We start from the raw sequence: 11,466 nt of genomic DNA, 5'->3' as shown, positions 1-11,466 counted from the left end.
TCCAATGTGTGTGTGTGTGTTTGTGTGTGTGTGTGTGTGTGTATATATATATATTTTTTGTTTGTTTGTTTTTTTTTGTTTTTGTTTTTGTTTTTATATATATATATACACACACACACACACACATATATATTCCCATTAGTGAATGTACTTCACACTAAAATGTCACAGTGACCAGCAGTCTATGGTGTTATCGCGATACGCAGTGTGATGTGCGCTCATGGAAGGGCCGGATGAGGTCACGTGACGACGTCGCACGGAATGCTGGGAAACAAACAGTGGCATGAATAACGCTTGGCGTAAACATCCCTTAACCTATGTGTGCGAGAGCTCGTAAACAACCCGTCGGACAAACGCAGCGACCGTCTTTCCGCAGCTTTCACAACCGTGGTCACCTGGCGGAGCAATGTTACATGTTGCGCTGCATGAGCGGCAGGACTTTGGACCGGAGCCTGGATGGGAGTGCTGCGGTGATCGGGAAAGTTGAGCGTGTGTGTGATTTATCCGTCAGACGCGATGACAGGAGCGGTCTGAGGGGGGTTTTATTCCTCTGATGTTGGGGAGGAGAGCATGGCGTTCATAAGCGAACGGCAGCTGACACGGTTGCATCTCAAGTCCTTGAAGTGGTGCGACTCCACAGCAGCGTTTCCGAGATAAATCACTAGGTTATAAATCACTGGACTGCTAGTCTTCGCTATCCAGGGAAATTGTTGCTGATCGCTTGGCCAGAGGAGCCCAACGTGTAAATTCAAGGGTCAACATTTTGGACCGGACGTCCAGTCGATCAATCCAGTGCAGACGGGACGAATATGTGGAGCTCGGAATCAGTGCAGGGTGTGCTGAAAGCCCTGAAGCACGCCGCGGGGAAAGGACACCTCCAGCTGAGCCGCTGGCTGCAGCGGACCCCGGACTCACTGGACTGCGACAAGATCGACATCTTGATCTGTAACGTCTTTGACGAGAGAGGGAACGGCGGGAAACCGGAGGCGGACCCCGCGGGTCCGACCGAGACCGGCGTGTCCTTCACTCCCGAATTCAGGCATCCGTGCTGCATCACCACCTGTTGCTTTAAAAGCGCCCTGCTGGCGTGTATCCTGACCGCCGTGTGCTTCTCCTCGGTGGCTCTCGTGCGCCAGTACCTGAAGGACGTGTTGCTGTGGGTGGAGAGTTTGGACAGTTTTGTGGGAGCCATGCTGTTCATAGTGGGCTTGATCACGGTGTCGTTCCCCTGCGGCTGGGGCTATATCGTGCTGAACGTGGCCGCGGGGTATTTATATGGGTTTGTGTTGGGCATGGGACTGGTGATGGTTGGGGTCTTGATCGGGACTTTCATCGCTCATGTGGTGTGTAAGCGACTGCTGACGAACTGGGTTCTGGGTAAGATCGGCAGCAGTGAACAGCTGAGTGCTGTTATTCGGGTGGTGGAGGGTGGAAGTGGACTCAAAATCGTGGCCTTAGCGAGACTCACGCCGATTCCTTTCGGCCTCCAGAACGCGGTCTTCTCGGTAAGTCTGTTTTGGCCATTTCTGCTATTAATGTAATTGTTATTGTGCTCATTTTTAACAAGGAATTAACACGTTAAATGTTGCACCAGTGTTATTTTAGTTTGACTGATATTGTTATAGTTTAGTTTTTTTTTCCCGTTTTCACTTTGAGAGATTTTGTAATTTTGTTGTGTATTCTTTGCTGTTTTTTCATTATTGGTTTATTTTAGTTATTTTAGTACAAGCCTAACAAAACTAATATGAGAAATGTTGTTTTGGCAATTAGCTGAAATGAATTATTAAGGTGTTTTGTATATTTTAAGTTAACGTTTAGCCTATTTTGTTTCCAGTAACTTTTTTTTTTTATGGTTTTAGTTGTATCCTACTAGCAATTACAAGGGAGATATTGGTTTTATACACCAGCTCGCTAAACAGATCATTAAAATGACTAATTTGCCTTTCAGACAAAAATTCACCAGTTAGGCCTAGTTCCTAATTTTCTTCTCCGCCTAGGAAAATCGTTCCAAACAAAGAAAATGGTCTAACTTTGTTGTTATCAAGAAATGTCTGAAATCAATTCCTCCTTTTTATTAAAAAGCAGATCTGGATCAACATATGAGTGGATTGTGATTAAGATTTCCCATCCCGCTCAAAGTGTTCTGTAATCATTCTGCTCGAAATCCATTCCGGGTTTACACTCACTAGTGAGAGAAACCCCGCATTGAGCGACCCTGAAGCAAAAAAATCACAAAACGCTGACATTGAGGCTTTCACAAATCCTCTTTTACCTGGAGCAAAACATATGATTCTCCCTATTTATGTTTTTTTTTATAGGGATGTAACGATTCAGTCAACTCACGATGCAATATGATTCACAATATGATTTCACAATACCATCTTTTCTCACAATGTTTTTTAACAAAATTAGATTGAAGTCAAATTATGAATGAAAAGGTGTCCTTTTGTTATTTCTTGGACAAAATGCTGCACATTTCTTTGTGAAATTGAAATATGTCAAATAAAACAATTGAAATTTTAAAACAAACTCCAAATCAAATAAATAAATAAGACCAAACTCTCTTCAAAAGGCTTTGCCTGTGGTCTTTCCATTCAAAATTAGAGGCAACCACTGCATTTTAATCACAGTCCAAACAAAGATGCTGCATACATGCAAATATGAGCAGTTTTAATCTAAATTAGATTGTGAAATTTTAAACAAAAACAAAATGCTCTGACATTAGTTTTGTGAAACTGTACTACATAAAACATAAATATTACTTTAATATGCATTATACAGAGACGAGATGAAAAGAAAATACCATCTAAACTTTTCTAAAGACAGTCAGTTCCTCTCAGAGATACGTTCATATAAACTCCCACCCCCAAATGTATCGCGATTCGTTTAACATCTCAACCGATTTCAATCGTCACATTTGTATCAATGTTCAACCGGCTCGCTGTGCATCGTTACATCCCTAATTTTTAAAGTTGATTAATTATTTTAGAAAAGTAGAAAGACACCCAGCACACAAAAGTATCTGATAATAGCATTGAAGTGGCTGTTAATCTTTAAGTGACATCCAGGTTGCTTTATCCAGCTTTGCTGGAATTAAACAATTAAGACCTCCAGCTCAGAGCCAGATTTAAATTATTTAAGATTTAAGTTATTCAAACATAACTGCTCTTCACGCAGGATCAGGGGTATAAAGACAGGCCTCTTTGTACATTGAAATATTACCTTCGGACACTTTGCACAACCAACATAATACATTTTTAATCAGCTGACACACATGAGGAGAAAGAAACTGCTACCTTTAACGGTGACAGAGGACAGTAAAGAACAATGATACCTACATACTGCAGTTTTTAATAGATTTTTTTAAGCCTTTCTCAGAATTATGGTACTTCTAATCCTGTTTCTTTAACCTTTTTGATAAATACATGGTGACACGTGTAAATATACAGCAACATTTAAATTTACAAACAAAGTTACACGGTTTCTGGGCATTAAAAAATGTGATTTTAATGAAAATCAAATTTCATGTAAATTTTATGAGCTATATGTTTTATTTTGTTGGTCCAGAAGTTGCTTCTTAAAACAAAGGAAGATTACATCTGCTTATATTGAATTAGATCTGAGAGACTTTCTCAGGCATTAAAGGCAGAGTAAGTGATTTCTGGTAGCCCCATCTCTATCTTTCTGTCGCTCGGCTAGGCTAATGTCCGTCCCATGCACTGAACGCGCTCTCCTCCACATCACGAGTAGACACGCCCCTTATTGCTGATTGGCTACAAGTTTGTTTTGCGATTCGGCCCGAATCAGTTTTCTAAAGCGTTTTTGAAAAATCACATACCCTGCCTTTAAGGCTGGTTTGGTTCTTGATATGAGCTTGTGGACCTGTAGCCTGCCATTTTGGAACATATTTGACTATTGTTTGCACCGTTTGCATAATTTATTCACTGGATGATTCATATGTTAATGTATTTCTCCTTTGAAGTTTTATGATGAAGACTTATGATTATGAGCAGATGTTTTTAATGCAAGTTGAGTGTTTTGCTCAGTGGTGTAATGTAACGAAGTAATAATACTTCGTTACAGTACTTAAGTATTTTTTGGGAGTATCTGTACTTTACTTGAGTTTTTAAATTTCAGGCAACTTTTACTTTTACTCCACTACATTTCCTAATTAAAATGTATACTTTTACTCCGATACATTTCCCCGAAGCATATTCGTTACTTACTACAAAATAGTCAGAAGAACAGGGACTGCAGGAAAGCAGGTTTGACGAATCAGTGGTCTGGCGTCTGCAAGTTAGACTCATGCTCACGTGCAAACAAGTGCGCGCACCACCACAGATGATTCATTTTCCTCTCAAGTCGAGGCTCTATTAAAACTCAAAATTCAAGGCATTCTAAATTGTAGATGGCAAAATGCTTCTGAATGCTTTTTATACTTATATAATTTAATATAGTAGTAAACTTACATCTAAATGCTATTTCAGATGCAGATTCCAGAAATGTTTTCTTATGTTGTAATGAAAGACACTAAGTACAGGATGAAGTGCTTCTTATTACCCAAAAATACAAAATGGAAGAAAGAGTTAAAACTGAACACAATCTTGCTACTCAAGCTGTGTATATGAACATTTTTTTATATATATATATTTATTTGCTTCTTTTCCATTTTGCATTTACTTGTATTTGTACTTTCAATACTTAATATGTATTTATTTGCTTCTTTTCCATTTTGCATTTACTTGTACTTTTACTTTCAATACTTAAGTACGTTTAAGATTTAAAAAATACTTTTCGTACTTAAGTACGATAAATATCACATACTTTAAGACTTTTACTCAAGTAATATTCTAAACGGTGACTTCAACTTCTACCAAAGTCATTTTCTGGTGAGATATCTGTACTTTTACTTGAGTATGGCTTTCAGGTACTTTATACACCACTGGGTTTGCTTCACTTCCACTTGACAGATCATGTTTGGCTGACAGTGACTGATCATATCTGGGTTTCAGGAGTGCTGGAAATGAACATTGAACACCTGCTTACAGCAGGAATTTGTGTCATTTTCTAGGTTAACAAACAGCTTTAATGTTAAACAGAGCTGTTTTTTTTTTATTTTTTCATGTACATGTAGGGCTGCAACCGTTAATTGAAATTAATCAAAATTACAGCTGGTGTAGTTAATTGTAAAAATTGTCAATTGCAATATTCAGCTTATGTCTTTTTATTTTTTACATTTTTTTAAATTATTTTTTTTATTATTATTTTTTTTTTTGCAGCAGTGAATCAGAGCATTTAATGTTTGTATTTTAGACTTATTAATAGAGGCAACTGTTAAATATTGGATGCTGAAGAAGACACATCTCCTGGCACACAAAATGCTTTAAAGCCAAAGTGGGAGTTATTTAATACATTTGCATTCGCAATTTGTATTTTGTACAACACCCAATGTACACTCTAAGAAAGTGATGTGGCAACTAGAATACTCCCATTAAAATCAACAAGCTGTAAACATTCTGTAATAAAATATTGATTCTGTTGTGTAGCTACAGAGTCCAAAGCTCTGTTTGCGAGCAGTCTGGTCTGTTGTGTGAAATTGTGAAAAACTAACAACGGACAGGATGGGAGAGTTCTAGTATTGGCACGTTGCTCGCTTTGTGTATAATTAATTACACGTTTGAATAACAGTTTTGTTTTCATGCAGTTAAGAGGACCAGTAAAAATCTGCCATTTATGTGCAGTCTTGATTTACAGATATATAAAATCACAATAAAATCAGAAACACTGAATTCTCAGCTTGTTTTAAGTCATTGTTATTGTTAACTAAAACCATAAAGACATTTTCGTTACTTGAAATAAAATAAATATTATTTCGACTTGTTTCCAAAACAACATTTCTCATTTTAAATTTGAAGATATAAAAAAAAAAAAAACATCTCAATGATGCTAAAATACTGTTTAGATGCCTACATAAAGAATATGACTTGCAGTTGCCCTACACAAAATGGAAATAAAAAAAGACTTATGATTTGTCATAATCGTGCAGCCCTATTTAGCCATCACTTTTGAGTCAAAAGTAACCTACATTTCACTAGTACAGTGTCATTGCCCTTGAAGCAACCATAAGTCTCTGTTCTTTCTGAAGGTTGCTCTAGTGATCGAACACTAGGGTCATCTCAGTAACTCTTCAGCTTTGAGTTTGCTTCACGTGGGATTGAACCTGATACCGTGAGTCAGTACTCTTGCTCCAGTAGCCTGCTGCCCTCTACTTACAGTCCTAAAAAACAATGAGGTTGTTATTCAGTTTGTATCAGTCTACAGTTGGAGAGAGAGTAAACATCAGGCTCTCTGTAAGTGCCACTGACTCTAATTGTGTTCAGCCTAATAGGTTTTATTTCACTTTTTTTTATGTAACAGGGATCACAGCTCAAGGGTATGATGTATGTCGGCACTAAACAGGTCACACTGGAATTATGTTTCACATACCCTCAGTAAGCACGTCCTATAGAAGGGGCTGTATTTCAATGTGCCCTGCGTTTTCTGCTGAAGCAAAATGTAATGTGTTATGTAGGTAACCCAACACAATGCATGCGTCTGCATAGTGCATACTTAAAATATTGCTTCACAGCCATTTACAAAGAAGTCGCTTCTTAAAACAAGAATGCATCATTTTTTCTTTTTCATGAATATTAATAGGTTGACGCAACCCTAATACAACAATGCAATGCCTGCATCTTTGCCAACATATTAATGATCAAAAATAGAAGGATTTTATGTTTCATAATTTACCACTTGAAGACAGATGTTTGCACCATATTTTACAACTCGCACCCACAGGTTATAAAATTGAATTATACAAAGCTTTAATACATTTATGTAGGGTGTGTTTGCTCAGACTTGGAACAGGGCAGAAGCACTGCTTAAAGGTAAATTTTTTTCAAAGCATTTGCAATGTAGTACAACCAGTAAAACATCCCACAGGTGTTGAAGCAAAAAATCTGTGCATTGCATTGTATTTACATATAGGAAGGGATGTAAAATGTGTGAAATTAATTGTGTTTAAAAAAAGTTAACAATTGCTAGCATGTCAACATATGATGACAGAGAAAAGAAAAGTGATTAAAAATGATCGAAATCAAAACGTTTTAATTTTTATTGCATTAGAGTAGGGCTGCACGATTAAACGAATGCGATTGTCATGCGCATTTTGATAGTAATGCCGGTTCTGTAATCAGCAGGAAATCATCATCATGTGCTTTAAGATGGAGCAGATTTGGATGGAGATTTACTGCTGATCACAGAACCGTGCTTCACTGAAAGATACGCATGACAATCGCAGTTTCTGTCGAATCACGATCTCGATTCCATTTCGATTTATCGTGCAGCCCTACATTAGAGGCAGCTAGTCCAGTTAGCATGTGAAGGACAGTGACGGGGCTAAACGAGGCTGATGACACATTCTTGCAGGCGGTGAAAACTCTCTGTGATTATTCTTGACCAACTCTGTGACCAAATATAGTTCTCGCTCTCTTTGACAGATCACAGACGTCTCCTTGCCAAATTATTTAGTGGCTTCCTCAGTGGGACTTCTCCCAACACAACTCCTTAACTCATATCTGGGCACCACCCTGCGCACAATGGAGGACGTGATCGCAGAACAGAGCGTCAGTGGATACTTTGTGTTCGGTCTACAGGTAAGCCTCCAAAAACAAAAAGAAAGGATTTGAAAGGAAGTCAGCAAGAACCCTGTATGTACAGTTTAGCCCACAAATTTACATACTTCTTGCAGAATCTTCAAGAAGTTATATTAATTAAGAGAAGAATTATCAAAAGAAGTTTACATTGACATTTGGATCCAAGACTTTGCATTTTAGCAGGCTCTTTTATCCAAAGCAGCTTGCAAATGAGAAGCATCACCAGGATTTTTTTTTTTTTTTTTTGGTGTGGTATAGTTTGTCACGTTTATTTATAGAGCTGAATGCAACACTCTCTTCCCGTTGATTTACTGTATTGCCTGTTTTGTTTTTTTTACACACAATTAGCGGTACACAATATAATGTTGCATTGAAGTTGTTAATTGTTTTGTAAAGTTCTTTGGTTTTCCAGTATGCTTTGCATATTGCAGTTCTCCGAATTCCCTGGAACTCTCAGTAACGTTTAGATCCAGCTTTGCCTCTTGGACAATTGAGAGACTCATAGACGACAATCACAAGGCTATAAACAGTGATTAATGCTACTATTAAAAAACAATACATATTATTATTATTAGTAGTAGTAGTAGTATTTTTTTAAAATGGTAAACATCTTCTGCAATGGATATGTAAACGTATGAGCAAATGAAATATTTATGTCTAGTCTAGATTCTTGTGGAACCTGTAGTAAACCATAATTATAGATGGTCATTGGCAGAGCTTTGACCAAAAATGTGTTCTTATTTTGCATTCGCTCTTGTGTGTAGTAAAGTTAGACGCCAGTAATGAATTCTTGACTGAAACAGGATATTTCGATATATCAGCCAAAGAATTATTGCTTAAATTTACAACCGCATTAAATAAGTCGCATCATCTGGATCTTTGTATCAGCCGTCGTCCAGCTCAGTCTGCAGATCCACCCAGTGACTCACTCTCTGTTCCTCTCATCAGATCTTCATCAGCATAGGCCTGATGTTTTACGTTGTACATCGAGCACAAGTGGAACTGAACGCTGCCATTGCAGCCTGCCAGTTGGAGCTGAAGACCTCGTACATGAATGGTGGAACGACCAACCACTGCGGCTCGAGCTACTGCAGCAAACGGGCTGCGGCGGGAGGGGGGATCAACGTGGTCTGATCAGCGTCTTTGTTGTTGATGAACATATTTCAACCATACATCCAGTTGGGCTGTCCTGACTGGACGGATGGAGATCTGTCTCGGCTGAGTCAGGCAGTCTTGGGAGCTGCTACAGTCCCAGCCAGCTGTTCTAGTTATGATGGAGGTCTGATGTGGAGCGGCACTAGACTGTCAAAGAGCCCGTCATCAGACCTTGATGGAAATATTGCCCAAAGATTGGGACACTGGGCCAGTATTATATGAGAAGTTTGAGATTGACTTGAGATTTTAGTTTTTGTGGTACATTTTCGTTAAAAAATTTTTATGATACTAATATAAAATTATATAACTTTTATAGGAGGTCTAAAGCATGAAATAGGTAAATTAATTAAAGTGAATGTTATAGAATTGTAGTTATTAAAGAGGGCCCAACTAATATATCAGGTTAATATGCTTAAGATGTTTGCTTTTTTGTTTATATATATATATATATATATATAAGAATTGTTCCATTTTTTTTTTTTGTTTACCTAAAAGTATTGCTTGATGGATTTTTGATGTCTAGAGTAAGAAAAAAAAAATATCAGTTAGTATCACCTGGATAAAATTGTGGCTTTTGCCAAACTGGGAACACTTTTGCTACTCTGCAGTTTTGTAAGGAACAGATGGGAGGGAAGAACATTTTCTTAGCTGGTTATTTAAGGATGTCCTGCCAAGAACCTTTAGTACAGCGTGATTAGCTCAGCGGTATGATCGTACGTGTTCGATTTCTCATTCTCATATTGAGAGGACTGAAATTCTTTGCCTTCTTTCTTGTATTATTTAACCAAATGCTTTATTATAGAGCTGTTAGCATTTTTTACATCACTTTTGTTAATTTATTCATTGTTAAAATAATTAAGAACGTTTGCACATATGGAATTTAACAAACTGAATATGTAAGATAAAGACGAAACGCTGAAAAGTGGGGGAAAGTAATTATTATGAATATATGCTATATATTTAATATATAATATGTTTGTATAATTATATAAATATATTCATATAAATATTTTCCCAAATTAGGGGAAATATATATATATATATATATATATATATATAAAAGGGAAGCATTATCATATGTTAGTACATTATTGTTATTCTTATGTAATGAATGCTGAAGTTCCACATTATTCACATCAGTCTAATGGGTTGTTGGCACTGTGCTAAAATGGCTCACAATTGCCTACAATGCATCTTTTGGCAGTTTTTCTCAAAAATGCACACCAGTGAAAATTCAGCTCAAAGCCTCGACAGCTCAGTTACTCATGGTGAGCGCAAAGAGAACAGCTGACAAAACTGCAAACTACAACTAAAATGTTATTACACGACTCCGGTCATGGTAATGTCTGTCGTTCCCTCCTTAGGGGGTTCACCTAATTAGAAACAAAAGACTCCCGAGCATTGACTGACGTATTTGGGTCCCAGCTATATAATTTAGCACAGCCTTCTGTTAATGAGCTCAGAGCCGCAGTGAACTCACAGCTTCCACACACCGGGAACCTGAAATCCTTCCATGCAGGGAATTTCACACAATCCTGGTGCTTTGTTTGTTTTGTCTTCTCATTACCTTCACCTGTACTCAACGACACTGTTGTGCGGTTTGACATGAAATTATACTGTAAATCCAGCTGTTCATGCTGTAAATCAGTGTGGAGATGGAAAAGACTTTGATTTAGTTTGGTTGTGTCATTGCAAGCTTTTTTTTTTTTTATAAGAAACACATGCTCTCGATGAATTTCTCATTAGCTGAAATGTACACTCGGTCGGTAGTGACTTCATTCTCAGTGTCATTTGAGACTCACTGTTTGGTTTACAGCATCAATATTAGAGCGTCACCATAATCTGACAATCAGTTGAACACTGGTGCGCTGATCATTCCGAGAAACCATCTCATCGTACTCTGTATTTATGTCTCCAGTTATAGTTTTGCTGCTATTTAGACTGTAGGGTCTGACTGAAATGCTGACAAGGGCTCGAATTAATATTGCAATTTTACTACAAAGTGAAATACACCATCTCGTTTTTTTTTTCTTACATGGAGAGTGTGCAAATAGATTTTCTAACAAGTTGTTACATTTATTTTGAAAAGTGCAGGTGTAACTGTGCACAAATGGACACATTCCTTAACTTAAAAATGGGATGAATGGTTTTTTTTTTTTTTTTCTCAAGGAAATGGAAAAGCCCCTCTGTTTTCTGAATTTAGCAATAAATAAAAACTGAACATGCTGACTCACCATCTGAGTTACATTGTAGAGATCCAACAATCCTGGTCTTGTGTTACGATGTCAACCTGCCTTGTACCTCTTGCTGCCTAAGACATTGAAACGGGACACTTGCCTGCAGTGTGCTCAGACTCTTAATTCGAGCAGGCATGGGATTGTGATAACTGAAAAACTAAAGATTATTGGGATGTCAAATGCAAAAAGAATCGAAATCTAACAAACTACAAAAATAAATGATAATTTGAGGATATGTATCAGTGCTTTGTCTTATTTTTCCCGTTCGAATGACAGTGGGATATGCAACAGTGCGTATAATAGCAAAGGGGTCTTGCGAGGTTCTTGGCAAACCGTAATCTGAGATTACAGCACATTTAAAAAAAAAAAAAAAAAAAAAC

The 11,466-nt window shown here is 37.6% G+C and overlaps 1 protein-coding gene across 2 annotated transcripts in view; it reads left to right on the top strand.

The window, feature by feature from the left end:
* The first annotated feature begins 249 nt into the window (after positions 1-249).
* The window catches only part of LOC107743834 (transmembrane protein 64-like), a 19,477-nt gene continuing 8,260 nt past the window's right edge, over positions 250-11,466 (top strand). The window contains exons 1-3 of one of the 2 annotated variants that reach the window (XM_016557265.1): positions 250-1,505; positions 7,539-7,694; positions 8,643-9,268. In XM_016557265.1, the coding sequence (XP_016412751.1) occupies positions 810-1,505; positions 7,539-7,694; positions 8,643-8,828 (1,038 nt within the window). In that variant the 5' untranslated portion in view covers positions 250-809 and the 3' untranslated portion in view covers positions 8,829-9,268. Of the gene's footprint in view, positions 1,506-7,538; positions 7,695-8,642; positions 9,269-11,466 lie in introns of those variants that run through there. The other variant, XM_016557266.1, reaches the window with a different exon arrangement.

The sequence above is a fragment of the Sinocyclocheilus rhinocerous genome, unplaced genomic scaffold, assembly GCF_001515625.1.
Source record: "Sinocyclocheilus rhinocerous isolate Xijiao unplaced genomic scaffold, SAMN03320098_v1.1 scaffold46, whole genome shotgun sequence".
NCBI lineage: Eukaryota > Metazoa > Chordata > Actinopteri > Cypriniformes > Cyprinidae > Sinocyclocheilus > Sinocyclocheilus rhinocerous.
The sequence above is the reverse complement of the archived record's forward strand: the minus strand, read 5'-3'. Positions and strand labels throughout refer to the sequence as shown.